This window comes from Oratosquilla oratoria, chromosome 16 (genome assembly GCF_046742065.1).
Source record: "Oratosquilla oratoria isolate Oo_2021 chromosome 16, ASM4674206v1, whole genome shotgun sequence".
Classification (NCBI taxonomy): domain Eukaryota; kingdom Metazoa; phylum Arthropoda; class Malacostraca; order Stomatopoda; family Squillidae; genus Oratosquilla; species Oratosquilla oratoria.
Window position 1 is genome coordinate 54,302,580 of NC_134792.1, and position 24,582 is coordinate 54,327,161.

Genomic DNA, 24,582 nt, shown 5'->3' on the forward strand with positions numbered 1-24,582 from the left:
CGTCAGCTCGCGCGCGCACACACACGCCTTTGGTCCGAACCGTGTGGCGGGATCCAGGGATGACCCTTCATCCACGAGGAGCTAAGGTGGGTCAGGGGGACAAGGAATGGGTGCGGGCCTTTAGGTATATATTTATGTCTCACCATGGTCTTGGATCACGTGTTGGACTCGTGACCGACAGCTATTTCCCTCCCGGAAGAGAGATCAGAGCTCGTATATGACCGATCTATGGGTAATGCTGTGACCTTACACGCACACATATACCCAACTCTCCGCCCACGAGATGGAGTAACGACTCGCAGCGCAGCGATACTGAAATTACTTCACCCCTGGGCGGGATTCGAACTCGGAACGCCGTAGTGGCGGCCGCGATCGCTACCACTGCGGAATCGAGTGTGTGTGTGTGTGTGTGTGTGTTTGTGCGTGCATGTACATATATCATACACACTATATCAACTCATTGCAAGCAGACTACTTGCAGGACTTTTTGACCTTAACAGGATGGACATTGTACCTCTGCTCTCTTTTTTCCTTGTGTGCGAGCACACGCACGCGCACACGCACACACTGACTACATGTTTTGTGCAGTTGATATTTTAGGGACGCTGGTAACACCCCTATGGACCAACGTCACTCAAAATTCTTTCATGATTGAAAATTAATCTTCACAAGAAAAAAATAAACACTTTAACTTCTTCTGTCTCTCCATTCTCGTACCCTCAAATATATCTTTACCCTTTCTGTGACTACGCCTCTCTGGCTCGACATTGTCCCTGAAAGGAGTACTGTTTATTGCTGACACACACACACACACACACACACACACACACATATACTCATTCACTCACACACACATGCACACTCATTCACTCACACACACACACACACACACACACACACACATACATACATACACACACACTCATTGACTCACACACATACATATACTCATTCACTCACACACACATACACACTCATTCACTCACTCTCTCTCTCTCTCTCACACACACATACATACATATACTCATTCACTCACACACACATACATACAAACGCGCGCACACACACACACACACACACACACACACACACACACACACACACACACACACTCACGTGGATAAAATGGCCTTGTCCTTCCTTATATGTACTGAGGAGACAGTACGACGCGAAGAATATTTTGTGTGACGTCTGGCGGGGAGGGGGGAGGTGAAGAGATTGTGAAGTTGAAGATTGTGATGATAAAGTGAACGAAGACTTCCAAGCTTCACTTCATAACTCACCAAACTCGATTCGTTTTTGTTCGTTTCTGTGACGCCGGCCGCTCAGAAGAACATAATGAAGGAGACTGCAAGAGACCGTAAGCCCTACATTCGGCAGTTCCATGACCACCTGTCATCCCCATCCATAAAGTCGTCTAACTGTTTCTTAAAACAACCGATAGTTTCAGCGCTCACTACTGCGTGGTTACTTAGTCTGTTCTACTTGTTAGCAAAAGCGTTCTATCCAGACACAACAGAAGCCTCTGTTTCTGTGTAACACTTTTCCGTAAAATTCCAATACGTCTAAGCTAAAGGATTTGCCTATTTCATTTGTACGCAAGCAAATATATCGAACGACTACATTTACTAAATAAATAAATAAAATAAAATAAATTAATAAATTAAAAGATAATATTTAAACAAAATATAAATTGAAAAAATTAAATAAAATGAAAAATGTTGACTTCATTCCATATTAATTATCATGCCAGACTGATCCGAAATAGTTTTGAAAGATATTTATAGAACTTCTGATTGATATGGATCGTCAATATAACTGATGAAAGGATTGGCAGTATCATTACTGTCAACACAATGATCATCTCCATTAGACTGTAACCGGACGTGATTATAAACACTAAATATTCGGACTCTGCAACCAATATCATCTTAATATTATTAATTCTTTTCGATATGTATCGAATCTCCACCAAATAAACGACACATAAATAAACATATAACCTAGTGTATAAATACAAATAAATACATAAACAAACAAATAATTAAGTAAATATACGAACAAACAAAAAAACACAGGAATAGTGATGATGTTCAAGGGCTGGACGATCCCTTCTCGGGGGTGGGGGGGAGGCCGTTACATGTGGAGGAAGGGAAGGAAGGAGGGAGGGAGGGAGGGAGTGGAGGAGGAAGGGAGGCTCGCTGAGGGTCAAGAGGTCTGGTGGGAGGGAAGGAGGGAGTGAGGGAGGCAGGGAGAGAAGGATGGATATATATATATATATATATATATATATATATATATATATATATATGTATGTGTGTGTATATATATATATATACATACATATACAAACATACAGGTAGAGAGGGAAATGTGGAAGAAATGCTCACTGGACAGGTACAGAGGAACAAGGGAATAAGGAAGAAGATAAAGAAGAAGAAGAGTTGTTATAAGAAGATTAAAAGGGGGAGGAAGAAGTAGAGGAGGAAGAGGAGGAGGAAGAGGAGGAGGAAGAGGAGGAGGAAGAGGAGAAGGGAGAGGTGGAGCAGAAGGAGGACGAGGAGGAAGAGGAGGAGGAGGAGGAGGAGGAGGAGGAAAATTGTTGATGATTTGGTCACGCGTGCTGGAGGGAATGTTGTTGTATAGAGCAGGCGACTCTTCCAATCTTCTTATGATAGGCTGAATGAAATCAACTGGCGACAAGTGGACAATTCAAGCTACTGTCAATCAAATCTATTTTGTCGAAGGGGTTGGGGTGGGGCGCTGTCCTCCTGGCTGTGAGAGAGAGAGAGAGAGAGAGAGAGAGAGAGAGAGAGAGAGAGAGAGAGAGAGAGAGAGAGAGAGAGAGAGAGAGAGAGAGAGAGAGAGAGAGAGAGAGGACGAACTGGTCAAATTTGATGAATAAATTAAATGTTCCAGGAGAAATTTCCTGGAAATGGTTTGCGTTCTTACCAGTTATTTATCAGACAGAAGCCACCGAAAAAAAAGAAAGAAACACGGAACAACGGCGGCAGACCTTGGCCGGAAATAGCTCCTAGTGGTTCTTGTAGTTCCGGGCACGAAGGTCAGTTCCTGCCACATCCTTCGTTTCCGGTGAGTCCGTTATGACGTCATGTCGCTGCGGTCGTGGCATTGATGCGCTTCGCAGTAAACCTTAAGGACATTAAAATCTCTCCATGCGCTGGGGAGGTAGAACTTATTCTGTGAAGTCGCTGAAAGCTTGAGAACGACATGACGTCATATCGACGCCGATAACAATATCTTACATATGAAATTTCTCAGCTATTCTCAAAAAGAGACAAAGTTAATTAATTAGCTCTTGGTGTTTTCTTCACCTGGAACTATATATCGTTGTTCTTGTTCCACCGATTCCGGCTCAAATATAATCGTTTATCCCGAGGTCCTTTCTGGATCACGTGACTTCCCTTCGTGGGTAGCCTCCTTGCTTCCCGTTTGTCCGGTCCTGCACCGGTCCACAGGCAAGGACAAGAGCAATATCTTGTTCCATTATTGCACAACACAAGTCCCGGCCAAGGAGATTGCCCGACGCTAAATCACAGTCTTGGAGATCGCATGGCATTATTCTTACGGTTAGAAGAAATGAAATAAAATAGAATAAAATAAAATAAAGGAATAAAAATTGATGAATATAATCTGGGGTCACAGTCCTGGCCTACGGTTCAAAATTGGGGTCATATTTGGAATCAATGTTGTATATTCGCTCTATCTCCCACATACACACACATGAACACTCACACTAACACACACAATATATATGTGACGTATGTCATATACGCTTATCATCTACCCTAAACACGTAAAACGTGCCTCTTCACTCCGTCACATGGTTAACGTGATGTGTGTCACGTACTCTAGTTCGTTAGGGTGGCACGTGTACCCCACATGACTTCATATAGTCGCCAAGTGAGACAGCTGTGGCCTGCAGTTGATCGTGGAGAGCCCCAGCTATGTATGCATAGCTTTGTCCTAACCTTTGTGACTCTTTCTCACTCTCTCTCTCTCTCTCTCTCGTTACCAGATACGAAATCAAGTCCCTCGACATTTTCCGGTGTGTAGTCTTCGTATTTCGTAAACAAACTCTTGATGTAACTCTTCAAAAAATAATCAAATGGAACATTCAGTTCCTCTTACTATCACCCTTTTTTCCATTCATACACGAATTAAAATTGTATTTCCACTATCAATATATGCTCACGAAGGGGGGGGGGAGAACTTAATTACCTGACCTTGCAATCTGTGTCACAAAGTGCACTTAAGGGCACAAACTTCTTCTCAACCTCTTTTCCTATGTATTGCTGTTCTTCAGCCTCCTAGAGACCACTCCTACACTGAATTATATCACTAAGCATCCACTAACTCCCACTAGATTTCAGATTGTGGACCTGTTTTGTCTGGCCTATTAAGGGGCCCGGGAATTACAGCTAGAGGACCACAGACCCGAGTTCATTGGTGATATAAAGCTAAATGTGTACTGGCACACCAAAGGTAGTAGTTTGATTTGTTCCCATCCTAGGAATTACCAAGCTTGGTCCAGCAGACAAACTAGCTAGAGAAGTTTACAGATCTAGTACTGGTATGGACATAGGAGCACGTTTGAATACACATAGAGAGAAAGAGAGAGAGAGAGAGAGAGAGAGAGAGAGAGAGAGAGAGAGAGAGAGAGAGAGAGAGAGAGAGAGAGAGAGAGAGAGAGAGAGAGAGACTCCCCGAGTCCAACCAACGCTAGCCCTAAGGCAGGCCGCAGGGTCGAGTCCTCCACTTGAGCTACACACAAAACGGCCCCGTGGTTAATCGCCTTAACCACCTGCATCCTGCACGCGGCACGGCCTAACTGCTGCAGTTCGCCTGGCGACCAGAGCCCACCTGGCACTCTGTCGCTGCTTCCCTGGTCTCCGTCCCAGTCCCCTCAGCCTCATGAAGTCTTTATCTTTTCAGTTGAATAAAGTCCTCTAGTGTTAACTGGGGGCGGGGGGATTGATCAATCTCGTTATTGTGGTGAAGAAGCGAAGAGGGGAGTTCGTCCAGACCCGCTTCGGTGTTAGGAAGAACGAAGACTGAAGAGGTGTTCTCGTGACGAAGGGGACTCTCTCTTCGAAGTCTCGCCCCTACTCGTGCCCGAGGATTCTACTCCACTGAGCGTGGGTGGTGAGACCGTGAAGAAAACGGAACTCTGCCTTAACTAACAACTGGGATCCCATTTCCTGTCCCCTTTTTGGCGAAATAGAAACGCGCTCAGGCATTTAAACAAAAGCAAGTGCCCTACAATGAACCAGTGCATCCTGCGCTGTCTTTACAAAGTCTTTCTTTTCAACAGAGGCCATTTTGTCAATCAAATGTATATACATATATATAAACACGCACCCTAAGTCGTTATCTGCACTGCACAGATTATATGTGATGAGATGAACGATACGAGTTCTGGAGACGATAACTGCCCGTCTACAGCTCGTTGTGACGATCACTGAAAGTCAAGGGACACTTCACGCATCACATCTGGCGCACTCACACACACACACACATACACATGCAATAACCTCTGGTTGACAGTCTCTCTCGTGGGTGAGGACTCCCTCCTCTTACATATTGTTCTCTGGATGCCGTCAGGCGATTTCATTCAACTGAGGTCCTCGCATACCATCCTACCCTGGCTGATTAAAGTGATTCTTGATTTTTTTTTCCTTCTTCGGCTATAATTAAGGGGGGAGGACTACGTGATGCATCGACAATAATAATAATAATAATAATAATAATAATAATAATAATAATAATAATAATAATAATAATAATAAAAATCCTTTTCGTCGGTTTCCGTCGAATTCTGGTCGCGCTTTCGACGAGGCGAGGAATTTGCACGATCACCCCCCCCGGGGGGGGGGGGACACACCTCTCGTCCTTCGCCCGAACTCCTCCCGATCTCACGAGATCGTCATCACGCACAGGAAGCTCCCCTGAGCACACGACGTGACCCTACGAGTGATGGCCGGAAGTTTAGAACAGTCGGCTCCTGCAGTCTAGTGCCGGCCAGAGGTTGGGGGGGAGGGGGGGAGGGGGAGAGGGGGAGAGAATTATATATCCACTAAGGGGAGTAACATTCTTGGCGAAATTCGCGCATGAAAGGCCGAAACAGGGAGGAAGAGAGGAGAGGAGAGGAGAGAAGGGAGAGAGAGGAGGGTAGGGAGAGAGAGAGAGAGAGAGAGAGAGAGAGAGAGAGAGAGAGAGAGAGAAGGAAAGGGAGGGAGAGATAAGAGGGGAGGGGAACGAGAGGAGGAAAAGGAGGGAGAGGAGGAGAGGGAGGGAGAGGAGGTGAGGGAGGGAGAGAGGAGGGAAGGGAAAGAGTAGACGGGAGGGAGAGAGAAAACGGGAGGGAGAGAGAGGAGGGGAGGGACAGGGAAGAGGGGGAAGAAGAGAGACGAGGGGAGAAAGAGAGAGGAGGGAGAGAGACGAGGGGAAGGAGAGAGGAGTGTGTGTGTGGGGGGGAAACCGAGATGAAAAATAAGAATTAAAAGAGATAGAAAAGGAATGACAACAGAAAAATGCAACCCAATGTTAAAAAAAATGTGTGTGTATGTGTGCGTGATAGAGAGAGAGAGAGACAGAGAGAGAGAGAGAGACAGAGAGAGAGAGAGAGAGAGAGAGAGAGAGAGAGAGAGAGAGAGAGAGAGAGAGAGAGAGAGAGAGAGAGAGAGAGAGAGAGAGAGACCATACTCCTATGGTAGACTTCAAGCCCAGGCCTGGGGTATATTCTCCCTTCCACTGTTACGACTATTCTCACATTACAGCTACCCATCGCCAGACAATTCCATTCAGCTGTACATGGTTCCCGGTGTCGTCCTACCTCTGCCAACTCCCCCTCCTCCTCCTCCTCCTCCCCTCCTCCTTCCTCCCCATCCTCTTCCTCTTTCTTCAAATCAACTTCGAGTAATTTGTGGCTTCATCTGCGTAGTTTGTCCATGACGTCATGTTTCTTCCAATCATAAAGACGATAGTAATGTCAACATTATTACTTTTGATGGTACAGTAATGTTACAAAATTATTAATCATATTTATTATTAATTTTAGCGCTGTTATCAATAATGATAATTGTTACAATCGTAATGATAAGCAGAATAACAATAAAGATAAATGTGGGTAAAAGTAAGGTGAGATGTACAAGGGGTGAAAGTGGCAGTAGCCTGGAAATGAGCATTAAGGGAGAGCGACTGGAGGAAGTGGATAGTTTTAGATACTTGGGTGCAAATGTGGCAGGAAAAGGTGGAGTGAAGGTGGAGGTAGAATGTAGATTGAGAGAAGCGAGTAAATGCCTTGGTGGATAAAAGAGTGTAATGAGGAATAGACATTTGGGAATGGATGCTAAGAGGAGACTGTATGAAGGAGTGATTGTGCCAACAGCACTGTATGGGGCAGAAACATGAAACATAAGAGAGGAAGAGAGAAGGAGTTTGAATGTGTTTGAGATGAGGTGTCTGAGAAGTATGATGGGGGTTACTAGGCTAGATAGGGTGAGAAATGAGGAGGTGAGGAGGAGAACAAGGGTGGAAAGGGAGTTGGGAGATAGGGTTGATGAAAGAGTATTAGGATGGTTTGGACACATGGAAAGAATGAGTGTAGAAAGACTAGTAAAAGAGGTATGGAAGGCAGATGTGGAGGGAGTGAACATGAGGGGACGTCCTAGGATGAGGTGGATGGATGGGGTGAAGGGGGCTTTGGGGAAGAGGGGAATGTCTGTTGAGGATGGACGGGAGAGGACAGAAGACAGGGGTGAATGGAGAATGGTTGTATATGGATGATGATGTGATGCATGAGGTGGAATGGGCGGGGAGATGGGGGTTGAGGTAGTATGAGTGAGCAAATTTTGACGCAGCCCGACGGGATTTCTCCCCGTCTTCTCCTTTTATGCAATGGGGGGGAGGAGAGGGGGGGTCGCCGATTTAATGAAGCGGCCTTGCTGTGGATGCGCTGTGTCTTGCGATACTGCTTCTGACCCAGGGCAGTGGACAAGGTGCAGGGATCACCCGTCATCCAAGAGGTGCTAAGAGGGAGGGTGGAGGGATGTGGAGTGTATTCCGGGATGGAATGGGTGAGAGTGATTTTGTGCCTTTTCCTTTTTGGCTACCTCCCTTGAAGGAGGGAAAAAGCCTTGGTATAAGTATGTATGTAGTTAAAAACATTATTAACACCAATACTAGTAACCCTTACAACAGTAGATTAACAATAAGTATAAAAAATAATAATAATAACAAAATAATAACCTACTGACAAGTTATTACAGCATCCTAATAAAACCAAAAATCATATTAGAATTACGAAATCGTTACCTCTGGGAAAAAAAAGTCAAATAAATAAATGAATATACCAAAGTTTTTTTCCCTTACAAGGGAGGTAGCCAAATAAATAAATAAATAAATAACAATGTTTTCAGGGCCAACCGTCGCCTCAGGTACATTTGCGTCTCGCCTCCAGCGTCCATTTCCCGACATTGTTGTTGTTGTCGGTTTTTGTGTCGAGTCCTGGAGGCGAAAAACAAACAAACAAACACACACACGACTCGGTCGCGCAGTTGGTAGAGTCCCAGACTGTCAGTACAGCGGTGCCGGCGGTACCTGGTTCGAATCCTGCCCAGGACTGAAATTATTTGTTTCGCTGCGCTTCGAGTCGTTACTCCAACTCTCGTGGGCGGGGAGTTGGGTGTGTGTGTGCGTGTAAGGTCACAGCATTACCCATAGATCGGTCATACGAGCTCTGAGCTCTCTTCTGGGAGGGAAACAGCTGTCGATCACGAGTCCAACACGTGTTCCAAAGACCAAGGTGAATCACACACACACAGCGCTGCTCTCTCTCTTGCACGGTCGGTAAGCCATGGCCTCTAGCATTCAGGATCTAGATTTCATCTAGAAGTCGGTGGAAACATTTCTCCCCCGCCCCAATCCGGCAGAGTTGTCAAAGAAAGCAATAAACTACTCTCAAAGGCAAAGGAATGCAGTCCACTCATAAGCTCGCACATGCAATGCAGTAAACACCCATTACGTCATATCATATAAATATCTGGCAACTGTTTTGTTTGTTTTCCCTGTTTGCTTATTCAATTCTAGTTTTAGTGTTTGTTTTTTCCAGCAGCTCGCTTCGTTATGGGCTAAAAGGTCTCCTGTCATAACGATTTGTTGATGAGGATATCATATTCCAACCTTGAATTCGACAAGTACTTCGCGTTTATTAATACAAACTTGTATTATCGCTTAATTAGCGTAGCGAGTTTGAGGCTGCAGAGGAATACTAAAGGTTAATTCGCACTTCTTACTCGTAATTTGTACCTCGTAACTTGCATCTTGCACAGTAATGATCAAAAGTCTTGACCTACGGTACGAAGAGCACTTCATGATACAAGATTCAAATTCTTTGTTTGATATATTTTTTATCTATTCAAAACATTGCCTAACCGTCTGCTAAATAATACATAGGAAAAAAAAAAAAAATTATATATAATAATAATACTAACACTGACGTTGTGAGAACTGTAGCGAGGGTCCAGACTTTTGCCCGTGACTGTACCTCGCAACTCGTTATACATTCCTCATCTTGCCGTTCCCACGAGAGCTGGAATCCTGATGCTTTTGCTTCGCCGCTGTCGTCGTCGTCGTCCGTCGCGAGATAACTGGCGAAGTTTCGTTCTCGTTCAGATTCGAGGAACGCCACAAGAATCTCGACCATCCCTTTCTCATTTCGTTCCTTTCATCTTTTTTTTTTCTCTCTTCTTGCTGGCACCAATTAATTGTATTCAATCGCCATCGAGGTTGAAAGGGTCAAGTCGAACATTTCTTGGATTAGTTCCTATTTGGTCGTCGATAACCACAATTATACGAGTACATAAAACAGTATATATATATATATATATATATATATATATATATATGTGTGCTTGTGTGTGTGTGTATGTGTGTGTGTGTGTGTGTGTGTGTGTGTGTGTGTGTGTGTGTGTGTATTTACCTAGTTGCATTACACGGGAAGGGAGCTATGCTCGTGGTGACCGTCTTTGTATCTTTCAGCATCAAGTTTTTTCTTGTGTGTGTGTGTGTGTGTGTGTGTGTGTGTGTGTGTGTGTGTGTGTGTGTGTGTGTGTGTGTGTGTGTGTGATGCGCGCGTGCGTGTGTGTGTATGAATGAAAAGCCGTCTCCAATTTTATAGGGGAGAGTGACTTTGCTACTAGAATCCTTAATATACCAACTTAATTTTGTCTTCTTAAACTTAGCGCTTACACTGTGCTTTGCTATCAACTTGTACATTTCTTGTCGTCAGACGATTTCATTTAGCCATGGAGAACCTCCCCCCACCCATACTCGACGGAAAGATCTTGCAAACCTGCCACATATATCATTCGCCTAAAGACACCGCACGTCATCGCAATTACAACCTAGAAACTAGTCATGTCCAATAAATTCCTAATGAACTCTTTTGAATTCTAAGACTTGACTAAACAAACGAGTAAAAATATGTCGCCTCACATTGGTAAGTCATCCTGTCCACGCCTAGCAAGACCGAATCGGTAATAGGATTGGTCGACGCCCAAGGAAGTGGGCGGAGTCTCAATGACTTGCTAAAATGCAGAGGGTAGCAATCATAATTATGTGCATCCTTATTAGTGAAACTGCTGGCCATGGGACAATATTTAGTTGTTTTTATTTATTCGCTTATTCTTAGTATTATGACATTGTATACGTATTATTTAAGGGATTTTGCAAATGCCATAAGATTCTTTTCATATGTCCACTTATTCTTTGCATTATGACATACTATGCGTATTATTTTGGGGAGTTTGCAAATGCCACAAGATTTCGTTCAGACGATCGTGACCCCTTTCAGACTGAAATCGCTTGGCTAAGAGTTTATGCATCACCGAAACTGAATTCCTTTTACATTTTGATTTTCGTACAATATCATACAATTCCCCAAGCTGTATACAGGATCATACAACAATAATTTGTCAACACAGAAAGGAAAAAAAAACGTATGAACTACAGTGAAACATAATAACACATTAATTACAACAAGATAACTCATTCAACGAGCCACGACCTCAACGTATAATAAAAGAAACAAACAATAGTAACTTGATAAGACGTAATAAAATATTCCTTCGTGTCATCACAGTCAGCTGGAGAAAGTTGCAACAACTCCTTTATATAACGAGTTGCAAAGGCAAGGAGGCTTGGATTGCCGTAAGGCTGTCTCACCTTGAAGATGTACCTACGTCATCTGACACACACAGACACACACACACACACACACACACACAAATAATAATAATCACGGTGACGATGATCAAATTTTATCTCTGTCTAAATTCACAAACATAAGAAAAAACACACACAGGAATAAAGTAATGAATAAAGAAATAATAGAAGAATTGAAACGAGGAAATGAAATATAAAAAAAAAAGATGAATAGCGAGCGGGGATGGATGACAGATCACAAAGATATATGATACTTCCCTTTCCTGCCAAACAAACGTATTCACTGACACAAATAACACATCAGATTTACACAAGTAATAAATAAATATTACTGTGTAGCTCAGTCGAGAAAAAAAAATCAAAAAGGTAAAAAAAAAATACACTTAAATTGTCGCCACAGTTATGGAAAAAATAGGATTAAACAACTCAGCGAGATGATGGAATCAGCCCAATCTAATAAATTGATAAATGAGCAAAGAGATAAATAAATGTACAAAATGAATTAGAAAAAGGGAATATTCATCACCTTTGCCTTATTAAGACTTCAAGGGCAAACAAAATTCAATGACTACTGGATCCTTTCATCCGATTGTTTGCTTATGTACCTGTGTGTGTGTGTGTGTGTGTGTGTGTGTGTGTGTGTGTGTGTGTGTGTGTGTGTGTGTGTGTGTGTGTGTGTGTGTGTGTGTGTGTGCGTGCTGCGCCAACAATGGACACCTGAATGAGATGGTCCTGTGAGAAGGACGTCGGAAAGGAGGGTGTCATCTTCTCGGGACACCCTGACCCCCATCTGGAAGTGCAGCCCCGGAGGGCTGGCATTCCGTCTCTAGACCCGATCCCAAGATGTCTCAACAAACTGTGCCCATTTCCCCTCCACTCTTTTATCTTATTTTATTTATTACTATTTACTTACCCATTTACTTATTCATCTATTTATTTATCTATTTTGCATAGGGACATGGAAATAGACACTAAATTAACAAAAACATCAATCCACGATTTTTTTTTTTTTTTTTGTAAAGAAAAGACTGACCAGAAACTCCAACTTAAAATTAGTTTCATTCGATTTTCCTTCAATTTTCCGTGATATTTCCTTCGATTTCACGCGAAAAATATGGACCCAAATCCCCACCCATACTAAAAAAAAAAAGATATGAATACAACAGCTGAAAAAATGACAATAAATAATTAGATTATCAAACAAATATAAACAAATTAATAACCAATAACAATACCCGTCCGTTTCTCAAACTACAAAAGTCCTTCGCAGAGCTGACCTCCCCTCCCTCCCTCATACACACTCCACCCACAACGTCTTTGTGCGCGTGTGTGCGTGCGTGCGTGCGTGTGCAGGCTCGCCCAAGGGCGCCTCCCCCCCACCCCCCCGACCTTCACAAGGTAGGAGGAGGCGCCACAGTGGGCAACACACTCTGGATCCAGACCCGCGCATGCGCGTGCATTGGAGTAACGGGAACAAGTGCGCACGACACAAGTCCAGCTCAAGTCTAAACAAGAACAGGTCAGTTCACACTTCGGAAAGAAAATTAACGAGAGCTTGGTATTTAAAAAAAAAAATCGAGCGGGCTCTTTTTCTTTTTTTTATCCTTTCCGAAAGGAATATCCCTGTTCTTGTTCAGACTCTTAGCCCTTATATCTACTGGGCCTGTAAGAGACATTTTCCTTTTAGTCTGGCTGCCGTTAGGTGATTTTATTTATCTCCATGGCAAAAAAAAAAAAAATGTGGCTGGGTCACTTTCAGCCTCTGTTAGGGGAGGGGGGGGGAGGGGAGAGTGGTTGTCAAATGGCAAGCTCATCAGGGAGGGGACTGTAGGGTTGCCATCTGTCGTTACCACGCGTTCGGCTCGCTTCCTAGTGGTATTCCATCCCATTTACTTTAACATGGCGAAGATTGCCTCCGTTAATATTGCCACATGGGTGATCACCACCTTCCAGACTTGACAAGGCTGAAGTCTTTTTTAATTATTTCCTGGTTTCTTTTTCCTTGTCATCGCCTCAATTGGTTATGACAAGATTTTTTTTTCGTCTTCGTTAAAATTAAAAGATGACGGAGTCTCCCCCCCCACCACCCCGCCACCCTCCAAGCCCCCCCCCCCCTTTTTAAGTTCTGGCTGCCTTTAAGAGGTTTTGGCACAAAGAGGTTCTCTGGGGTGCCACAGAGGTTGGCTGGCTTCCAGGCACCACCGAATGTAGGACTCTTCCTTTCGATGATCTATATTCCCATTGACCCTTGCAAGCACTGCGGAGTCACTGTGGACTCACTGCAAAGGCACCAAATACAAAGTGTGTGTGTGTGTGTGTGTGTGTGTGTGTGTGTGTGTGTGTGTGTGTGTGTTGCGAACGTGTGTGTGTGTGTGTGTGTGCGTGTGTATGTGTATGTGCGTGCGCGTGTGTGATTCACCATGGTTTTGGATCACGTGTTGGACTTGTGATCGACATCTATTCCCCTCCCGGAAGAGAGCTCAGACCTCATATATGACTGATCTATGGGTAATGCTGTGACCTTACACGCACAACTCCCCGCCCACGAGAGTTGGAGTAACGACTCGCAGCGCAGCCCGGACCGCCGTACTGGCAGCCGGGAACTCTACCAACTGCGCCATCGAGTCGTTTGTGTATGTGTGTGTGTGCGTGCGCACCAATGCTTGTATGTACACGTGCGCATGATTACATTATGTAAGCATGTGGGTGTATGCTTATTTGTATGTCTATGTGTCTGGTTCTTGTATGTGCGTGAATGTACGTGTGTGCATGTGTACATATGTCTATTTTCGTGTGCGTATACGTACACATGCGTGCACCATACCTTTATCTATATATACACGTCTCTGTCTGTGTGTGTGTGTGTGTGTGTGTGTGTGTGTGTGTGTGTGTGTGTGTGTGTGTGTGTGTGTGTGTGTGTTTGTGTGTGTGTGTGATCAATTTCTTGGCAGCGCAGCGCTCGGTGGGGTCAACCGGCGACATTTTTGTTTTTTAAAGGGTCAACTTTTTGACAATGACGCAATTTCTTCCTCTTACTCTGAAGTGCGCGCGCATGTGTCCGTGTGTGTTTGTGTGTGTGTGATTCACCTTGGTCTTTGGATCACGTGTTGGACTCGTGATCGACAGCTATTTCCCTCACGGAAGAGAGCTCAGAGCTCGTATGACCGATCTATGGGTAATGCTATGACCTTACACGCACACACACACACACACACCCAACTCCCCGCCCACGAGAGTTGGAGTAACGACTCGAAGCGCAGCGATACTGAAATAATTTCAACCCTGGGCAGGGTTCGAACCAGGTACCGCCGGCACCATTATACTGACAGTCTGGAACGCTACCAACTGTGTGTGTGTGTGTGTGTGTGTGTGTGTGTGTCCGTCCTTAAATATCTGTTTTCCACCTGCCAGCTTTTACTCGACACTGTTCCATCTGGCCTCGCAAAGGACCACCTGTCACAATGGCCTTTTTTTTATCTTCTCCTAATATCTCATTCTATCTATCCGTAGTTGTTTCTGAAAGAGTATTTTCGAATTCCCTTCTTACCCATTTCCTTCTGTGGCCCCTTTGTCTTCCCCCAATGCCTCTTGAATGAAGTCCTACTTGTCTTCTTCGCTTCCTTTCCTTCACGCATCTGCACGTGACCACCTTTCTTTCTTCCAGCGTTCTTGGCTCTAGAGTTCTCAGCACCAGCCTTAGCTCCAGCCTAGATTCGATAACAATATGTCTATGGCTCTTTGGACATCGTTTATTTTTACTTTCTCTCTGTGTGTGTGTGTGTGTGTGTGTGTGTGTGTGTGTGTGTGTGTGTGTGTGTGTGTGTGTGTGTGTGTATTCGGAGTCCTTTTAGTGCCGCCAGGCGATTTTATTCATCTCCGTGTCACTCCTCCCTAGCGAAAGACTTGTACTTGTCTTGACTGCGCAGTAAGTGTTGTGGTGACAAGGCTATAAAAGCAAAATAATGAGCGAATGCGGTTCTTCAAGAGAGGAGGAGGAGGAGGAGGAGGATTATGCCAAACCTCACCGTGACGAAGAAGACGACGACGACGAACTCACGCCACGAGGCCCAGAGCGATGACCAAGGACACTTTTGCCATAAATGGTAGGCAGTGGCGCATCCAGGATCAAAATTCGGGGTGGGGGGGGGGAGGCTAACATGAACTCTGTAAATGCAGATGACGTCTCAGGGGGCGGGGGGGGGGACTAACCCGAATTTTGTATATATAGATGACGCTCTTAAAGAGATGTACTCTGTAACACGAACACGACGAGTTTGAATAAAACCTGATGTATGTGTTCTCACTTTAGTTTGTTTCAGAATATTGGGCAAGAGTAATACTTAATCTTACATTCTAAAGATATACCCTCAATGATGTGTTGAGTATACTTATGCCACTGAAATACTAATTTCTGCCATGTACCGGTATACACGTGACATGTTTCTTGACCTCTAAAATAAGGTCACGAAAGAACAAATTTGGGACGGGGGCTTCAGCCCCCAAAGTAAGCCCCACTGGTGGTAGGATAGTCAAGCTAGGTCACCTGAGGCTGCTGGAAACTGGACACAGGTCAACGACGTACGAGACGCAATGGGAACAAATATCAAATCTCCAAATATCAAATTATCTTTCTGTCATATACAAAACTGAACGATGAACTAAGAGACTGCAAACCTATATGTTAAGACATAATGTTCAAATGTTCTTAGACAAGTCTAGATTTCTGTAAGCGATGTTATATTCTAGTTATTAAAATAAAGGTTGGAGGTAGGATGTCGGAGGAAAATTAGCCCAATGTGATGACCCTTTAATGCAGAATTACTCCACACCGTGGCGCTGAGAGCGTTACAATCAAAACATGCGTTCCTTTCGGGGCGAAAGTTGTCGAATTCCATTCCGTTTTTCTTCGTAGTTATGCTGAACAAATGCATATAAACGGCTTCAGGACTCCTTCAGCTGAAAGCGGATCCAAAGGAAGATAAGACAGGGTCGTAAACGTGAACATCAACTACGAGTTTATGTACACTAAGACGAAGATAAAGTTTAAAGTCGTTAAAATCCGTTAAAATTCGTTAGAATTCGATGTAGTTTAAAATGTTTACCAGCTTTCGATTCTTCGATAATAAATGCATTAGGTATACCCGGTAAATCCAGAATATAATTATGGTACATTAAACCCAGTAAAATACAAAAAAGCGAGTACTTATACGCTGTGTGTTTGAATTTAAACTATGTAGCTGGCCTCCAGTTCCTCACAAACAAGTCCGCATCGCAAGAAATTATCGATCATTCAAAGGACAATTAGTTTTTATTCAGAAGTAAAGAGCAAAGCGTAAATATAAAAAATGTAGTTGTTATTACAATTCTTTCTATTTTTAAATATAATTTTAGCTGCTTGGAATCTCTAAAGTTGCTTATGTAATAAAAAAAAAATACTTTTTTTAGAATCACGAATTTTTCTCTAAACTATTGTATTTCCTATATATTTCACAACAAAAATTCAGGTTTATCAAACATCTAAAAGCAAAAAATTATTAACACCTGATATTTTTTCTCTGTTTATGTAGAAATGAAGTAATTGGTGTCTTTACATTTTAGGTCTCAAAATTAACAAGTCAAGTTCCTTCAAGAAAGTAATTGAGAAAGTATTGCCGAGACACAGGGAGAGGAGAGAGAAAAAAAAAAATACATTTCCACTCCCAAAAAGTGGGAAGTGAGAAACCCCAGTCAGTTTCGGAGAGTCGCTGGATTTTTTAGGCCGATATTGGGTCACCTCCCCAGCTGGCCAGGGCTGTTGGAATTAAACGCGACAAAGCCCGCAGTGAGTCCCAGGAATCGAACTCACGACTTCCTGCTCATGAGTTCGACAAGGTAACCACTGAGCTACTGCACGGCCCAGGAGAGGAATACATTAAAAAACTTCCCAGAGTTTGCTACCCGATTCAGTCATAGAGCATTTAAAATTAAGTGTCCTGAAGAGAACTCAGATCTACTCTCAATTCGCATCTAATCTAATTGAATGAATTAAGTAAACTCACTGGAAGAGACTCCGGTATTCCGGGGTGAGAACGACTAAAAAATACTTCCGGTTTGGAGTACTAGGCCTCCTCTCTCTCTCTCTCTCTCTCTCTCTCTCAAAAAAAAAAAAAAAAAAAAAAAAAAAATGGTGACCTGCCCTTTTGCATGACCTCGCCAGCCTCCCTCCGGCATTTTCTTTTTTGCTTGGAGGACAAGGCCTACCCGGACATCCGCGCCAGCAGAAACTGGTTCCTCAAAGCCCAGAAGGGTTCCAGGAAGGTTTCGTAATCAGCTCCGGGCGAAACGTAATTACTTTCAATTCCTATTCAAATTTCCTGACAGCATCTTATATATTTTTATTTTTCCCCTTCCTTGTTACAATGCAAAGCATCCCGAATGAAAATAAACAAATAGAAATAGAAACGATTAAATAAATCAAAGATGCTTACAAAAACAGAAATAAAACAAACGAATAAGAAAAAAAGATAAATGAACAAGAAAACAAACAAACGCGCAAACGTGTAACCAAATAAAGACACAAGTTGGCAAACCATGCAAGTGTTTACCGAAGTGACTTTCAAAACTTCGAACACCAGAACCCTTTCAACTCCGACCCACATCTATTCTGCCAGTCGCCAAAGGATTTAAATTAGCTTAGGATAAGACCTTGAACACGCCAGGAGGGATTGCAACACAACGAGGTTAACCTTTACCGTCTATATCATTTCCCTTTCTTCCTTCTATATCCCTCCGCTTCTTGCGTCTATATCCTCCCGCTTCTTGCGTCTATATCCTTCCGCGTCTTGCGTCTATATCCTTCCGCTCCTTGCATCTATATCCTTCCGTTTCTTGCGTCTATCGCAAGACGATTCTATCCATCAAAGACAAACACCTCAAGGTTTCCGAGACCCTGCGAGCTCCTTCGGGAGGCTTTGATCTGACAGATGACGTCCTTGAGACCTACGGATACCACTGACTCTCCTCTCCTCACTCCGGGAGAAACGTAACCGGAAGAGAAGGCGCTACAGACCATCTCGACCCCCCTCTCCCCCCCCCGATCCAACGGAGGGGAAGAAGGAGGGGGAGGGGGGAGAAGGGGGATAACTGTGAGTGGGGAGCTTTTCTAACTACTGTTAAACTACTTCGTCCATCTCCGTGATAGTTTTCCGGTAACGAAAGGCTTGTACGAGCAGGCCTGTAGCACATATTAGCTTCTGACTCCATCTCTAATGGTATGTATATACAACAACAACAAAAATAATAATAAAATATATTGCTTATCTCAACTGATTCTAGGCCGCCTAAAGGTTTTAATACAACAAAATGTACCAACCGTTCACCGTTTTCTTTCCCAGTGGTCTTTCAGAAGTTGAGCTATTACTGTTTACACACGCACACACACATACACACACACACACACACACATGTACACACACAATTTACTCAAGCTGCACAATAATTGTTCAAATATGAAGATCTGATTCATGGTTTACCACGTGACTAATTACTGACAATGACGTTCTTGTTCAACAGAGGTTCAATTCCCATTTTCTAATCCTAACATCCGATCTCCAAAATGACTTTCTCCATCAAACAAGATCATTCTTTAACCTCTCTCTCTCTCTCTAAAAAAAAAAAACTTTGCCAAAGATCCTCTACATGTCGTCAGACGATATTATTCAATCAAGAGGATCCATCGCTTTCCTACAGAGCGGTTATTCTATTCAATTAAGCGTTCTTCTGAAGCGAAAGGTCTCGTTCAGTTACACTTAAACTTCAACACTAGTTTCGTCACAATGCACATGTAATTAAGAACGACACACTAACGAAAGTTTAATTAAAACTTCCGAGCTGAATAAAATCGTGTAGCGTTAGCCAGAATAAAATTATCAAGTGAAACACTACTTCATCCAGTCCGACCCAATCTCTCCCTTTGAAGATCTTGTTCCGATTGTCAACAGGCGATTCAACCGAACTTCAGTTTCCAATCCTATGTGGAATGGAGGTCCACCTTAGTTGATTTAAATGGCGTGGCGTTGGTCATTATAATATCTAAATGCGCATAGTTATATCAACGCACGCGCGCGCTAAAGATGGTATTTGAAAACCAGTATATTATTTTGTCGTGAAATATCCTGGTACCTAGTGTAATATCAGGAAAGTTAATATATGACAGGCTCTCCATTTGGTAACAGCTGCAACGCCAGATTGAGTAAAAATATTGGATTTGAATGTATTCAAGCGAGTGTCACGGTAGCCTACTGCAATCGGCGAATCGCGATGTGACGATCTCGCTGAAGGGAATTCTTCCTGGAAACGAAAAAAAATATCCCAGGACATCGTCCGATTGCGTAGACGAGTGTTAAGAGTTAGCTCAGATCCGAGTTGAAAGGTTTAAAATTAATTTTAATATAACTGCACTTAATGCGGAACAAAAAAAAAAAAAAAAAAAAAAAAAATCCAAAACAAACAGGAAAATAAATTGAGAAGAACAAGGTCGATTTAGGATATAAATTAGAATATGATGATACTACTGCCAATATGAATTAAATATCAAAGCGTTGGTGGACAACTAAAGATTCACGAAAATGTTAAATAAAGAAATGACATAATGCATAGAATTGGAAAATGTTGATAAAGGAGTGGTGAATATATGTTTGAAAAATGGAAGGGGTAAGACTGAAAATTAGCTGGTAAAAGTAAAAACTGGAAGTCTTAGGATGGAAAGAGAAAATCACATCGTAGACGGAAAGAATAAAACAGAAATCACATTAGCATTTGTGGAAAGTGATTTGAATGCACAATATGAAACAAAAAACATGCTACGGTTGGTCTGATAAAAATAAATAAATAAAAAAGTAGGCATGCCCAAAAAATACTTAAACAAATAAATAAATTACATCTCAGAACCCACTATAAATGAGAAAATAAAACCTGGGAAATAACAGATAAGAACATGTTTCCAAATATTTGGATAAGAGAGATGTGATTACGAGAGAAGATAAGACATAAGACAGCTATTAAATGTTTAGATAAACAAACGACCACAGAACAGAATACGAGAAGCAACATTTCTTTTGGGAGTTTCAGGTAAGAAAATAGCATGACACAAGTGGAGAGAGAGATAAAACCAGGACATGAAATAAAGGAAGGTAACTAACATTATTGCTAACACAGAAGGCTAGAAATCAACGGATACTTGAAAGCAAACAGAGACCAAGTTACCTAATATTGTTGATATCCCGTTGGTAAATGACAAACACACAATTCCGAGAAGACAGAAAAGGTGGTGGGAATATGACATCAGTGAAGAATTACATCATAGGGTATAAGGTAATTCTTGGTGAGTGGTGATGCAACAGGATCTAAAAACTAAGAAGAGGAAGAGATAGAAGACGTTGAAGTAGGTATTTACCTCCTAAGACAAGGGCATGTAACCTAACTGTATTTCACGAAATATTATCGAGTATAACAATTCACCAACAGGAAAGAACTGATGATTGTGACAATATAATCCCTGTGGATTACTTTTACTGTAAATATGTAAATTGGAAGCAAGTGAAAGTGTGGATTATACTTTGTTAAAAAGCAATGGAAAACGTAATTACCCAATGCGTCATGGTAACAGTATTAAAGTATTAAATCTACGATAAGACCGACAGATCAAGCATAAGTGAGATTGATTTTAGCGATTTCCAAAGAAAATTATGTTAACGACTTTTCAGTAAATATGATTCATACGAAAAAAGTGATAACGTAGCTACAGAATTTCAATTGACATAAGATACTGAGCCAAGATTCGCGTTACAATGAGAAAGCAGATACAACTTTATGAAAAACGATTTTATAATTTTGAGGAAATTCTTTGAAGCAGACTGAAAGGGATTCATAAACTTAAGACAAAATGAGAAAAGTAGAAAATATTCCAAATTTAACTTGGGTGGGTGAACTGACGTGTTACATGCAAGGTGGCGACGACGAAAAAAAATCAACGAGATTTAAAAAAAAAATCAAAAGAAACAACATTAGAGTGAACGATTAAATAGAATATATAGAAATCATTACACGAAAACCAGAAGGATTGACACTTAAAAAAACGTATAACAGACTGATGTATAAATGAACCTAAACTGTTTTCCTGATTCGTCGGTTATGAAGTACGACACAAGGAAGGAACAACCAAGGTCAGTGGAAAAAGGGCATATGAAAGTGGATCGACACGAGATGAAGCAATGAATGGACGCCATTGTTTTAGTAGGTGGGGGAAATTAAACCACAAGAAAAATAACTTAGAAATCTTGGTCACATAAATAACCTGTCACTTGGTAAGCACAATAATACATTTTTCGAAGAAACAAATTTCTGACAAAAATAAAATGGCGTTTCACTTCATTGATAGATGATATTACTACTACTACTACTACTAATAATAAGAAGAAGAATACAGAGAACCTATATGCAAAAGTGGTGTGGTCCTTACAAGAGAGAGAGAGAGAGAGAGAGAGAGAGAGAGAGAGAGAGAGAGAGAGAGAGAGAGAGAGAGAGAGAGAGAGAGAGAACAAAGAATGGCAACTGAGAATGGTCTTCATTCAAGAAACTAAAGATGCTCTATTCATTAAAAGAAAGAAGAGATCCTATTGTACTAAAAAATGTGGACGAAACTGACGCGGAAGATCTCATTGTTTGGGGCGAGTGTAAAAATAAATACAGGAAAAAGAAGTACAAGTCAAAGTCCTTGATGGCTATCGATAAAACAGCTTTCCATAGAGATGCAACAGGCTTCAAAATAACCTGAGAGGATTATCGTCAATTAAGATAAATCCAAACAATTCAAAACATAGTTTGACAGCCTGAGACACAGAGACGGGACCATTCGAGTGTTCTTTTCCTGTACATTATAATTAGGCAAATGTGCATACGTATGCACGCACGCACACACCGGCACACCCACACGGCCGCGCGCACGCACACGCACACAAACACGTGTACACCCATGTGAGTGCGTGCACATGCACACACATGCACTCAAATTCCATGCGCGTAGTTCTTATCAAATTATGTTGTTTGGGTAAAATCACATTTCAGACACACATTACCGGACGACATATTAAAAAAATAATTAAGACTTGTCTCTTTAGCCCCCTGGCGATTTTATTCAACCAGGAGCAAGACCCGACGTCACAGCAGCGAAGGAAAGTGGAAACATCCTTCTAGGATTCTAAGTGGGTGAGGGGCCTAGCGTCCATTCTTACGGTTATGACAACACAAGGCCATCTGGCCAGAAATGCTGTCACATTCATTATACTTAGTTTTCAAAGCAAGTCGAGGTAGTAATTCAAATGGTAATATTCATCCTGAGTACTAAGTGTCCAAAACAGCTTGATTTTGAACTAAGAATAAAAAATCAGGAGTTCAACTTATTAATGTTAAACTATTTTAGTTTAAGTCTAGCGAAAACCACACTGTTGGTTTGTTTCCATGCCAATACTATGGACACATTCTTGAACGGTAAATTTCTTAAGTGATCGAAAATTACAGATAATTAGCTGATACTGATCGCATTTTCTCTATGCTTGTAGAAATGCGAGTTATTGTTGGCGATTTCTCTGGTCCCAATGTTTCGTTCAAGAATTGGCTAAAGCCAAGTGATGACGTCTCACTGACAACCTAGTGACGTGTCAGGCGACAATCATTTAACCCAATGCGACCCTCCACCCTTAAAACAAGGGATGGAATGGTTGATAAAAAAGAAAAAAAAAATCTCATAACGCGAAAAATATATGGCAACAACTGTATGGCAACACTCCCAAGTGTTGGTTGCATGGATACTCACGGGTAAAGGTAAATTCTCCTCAACGTAGACCAGTTTGGCTTCGGCGATGCAAATCCGCTGGAGCAGCTGAATGGAAAGGATGAAAATCCAGAAGAAAGGCGAAGCAAGTGTTGTCCCAAGCCCTGCATTAGCCATTGCTGCTGAAAGAGTGAGTGCTTGGTCGTACGTTCTATGTAAGGTTGGCTGCGATCACATAGGACAGATGTATATCCTGAACGGAGACAGGCCCTCACTGCCAACAGAGTCTTGCAACATTAAGTTTCGACGGTTCAAAAATCAGACACTGCGTGCGCGTGACGGTTGTCGATCTGGGGAAATCATTTGAAAATTATTTCACACATTCATCCCCGCCGTTGTCTGCTTAAGCTCGACTGCGATTTTCACTTGGACACTGGTAATGTTGCAGAAATCGAGAGCTTTAAATTGCTACCTAAACAATGCACCTTGCAGGCATCTACTCTGCCCTTTAGACTCGCTCTTCCGACAGCCTCTGGCAGCTTACCCGCGGCTTAAAAATGAGCACAGATTTCAAACGAAACTATCTCGTGTACCAACGCAATCAAACGATTTATACCAACGTATCTGGGCAAAAGGAGTGGCTATCTCCGTGCAGATTGGACGAAACGCCGATTTATACGTTGGTATGAAAGCTATAAATAATAAACAATATGGCAACTGAGCAATACTTGGCTAACCGACCAGTTGGCCTCTATGTCTGTCTGTCCGCTCACCAATACACTACCTCACTTTCCAGTCGCACAGGCTGATAAGCAACACATTAATGAGTTGTTGTTCTATATATACGCGGAGGAAATGCGATGGGATGTGCCGTTATGAGGAAACTGGGATAAAGTCGGAAAGGTTTGTGCTTCTAGTCGTCCCGCTCTGTCGTCGACGAGGGAAGATTGGCTGTTCCTCCGCACTGGCCGACCCGTGGCGCACTAATGCCCGCTGAGGCGAACCTGTTCCACTTTTTATTATTGTCGGCGTGTTTACGAAGCCCGCGACAATGTCGAGTTCGTCCCGGCCCGAACTCGCACTTGGACGTGGGGGGGAGGGGGAATTACATTCTCCCATTACACAAAGGAAGGCAACAGTCTCGTGAGGTGACCCAAAAAAGCCAACTAGGTGGTTAACGGTGTGCACGACATGGCGGCGTCGCTTTACCGCTGAGTTGGAGGGAAAACTAGGCAGTTTGAGACTGGTGTCGTACACGCTCCCGGCAGGCCCATTTTAATTTTTTTCGTTTCCTGAATTTATTTAGTTCCTTAACCAGTCATTACTGATTGCTGGTGTCAGGGGGAACCTTAGGGAATGGGGTGGGGGGGTCTACTCCGAGCATGCTGGCTTATTTCCTGCTTCCAGATAAATGTCAACGTCTGTTTGTCGAACAAAAATCTAGCTGCATCCGCAGTTGTCTTGACTCGCTGGGCGACATTTACGGAAGCCTCTTGGCAAACGGTAACCTCGCTCAGTGAAGGGGA

General features: G+C 42.7%; 1 protein-coding gene across 1 annotated transcript in view; it reads right to left on the minus strand.

Moving 5' to 3' along the window:
• The window catches only part of LOC143034027 (beta-hexosaminidase subunit beta-like), an 82,293-nt gene extending 58,232 nt beyond the window's left edge, over positions 1-24,061 (minus strand). The window contains exons 1-2 of the mRNA XM_076199874.1: positions 23,841-24,061; positions 23,099-23,406 (exon numbers count right to left, since the gene is read on the minus strand). Of these exons, the coding sequence (XP_076055989.1) occupies positions 23,099-23,233 (135 nt within the window). The 5' untranslated portion in view covers positions 23,234-23,406; positions 23,841-24,061. The remainder of the gene's footprint in view (positions 1-23,098; positions 23,407-23,840) is intronic.
• Between the last annotated feature and the right edge of the window lie 521 nt (positions 24,062-24,582).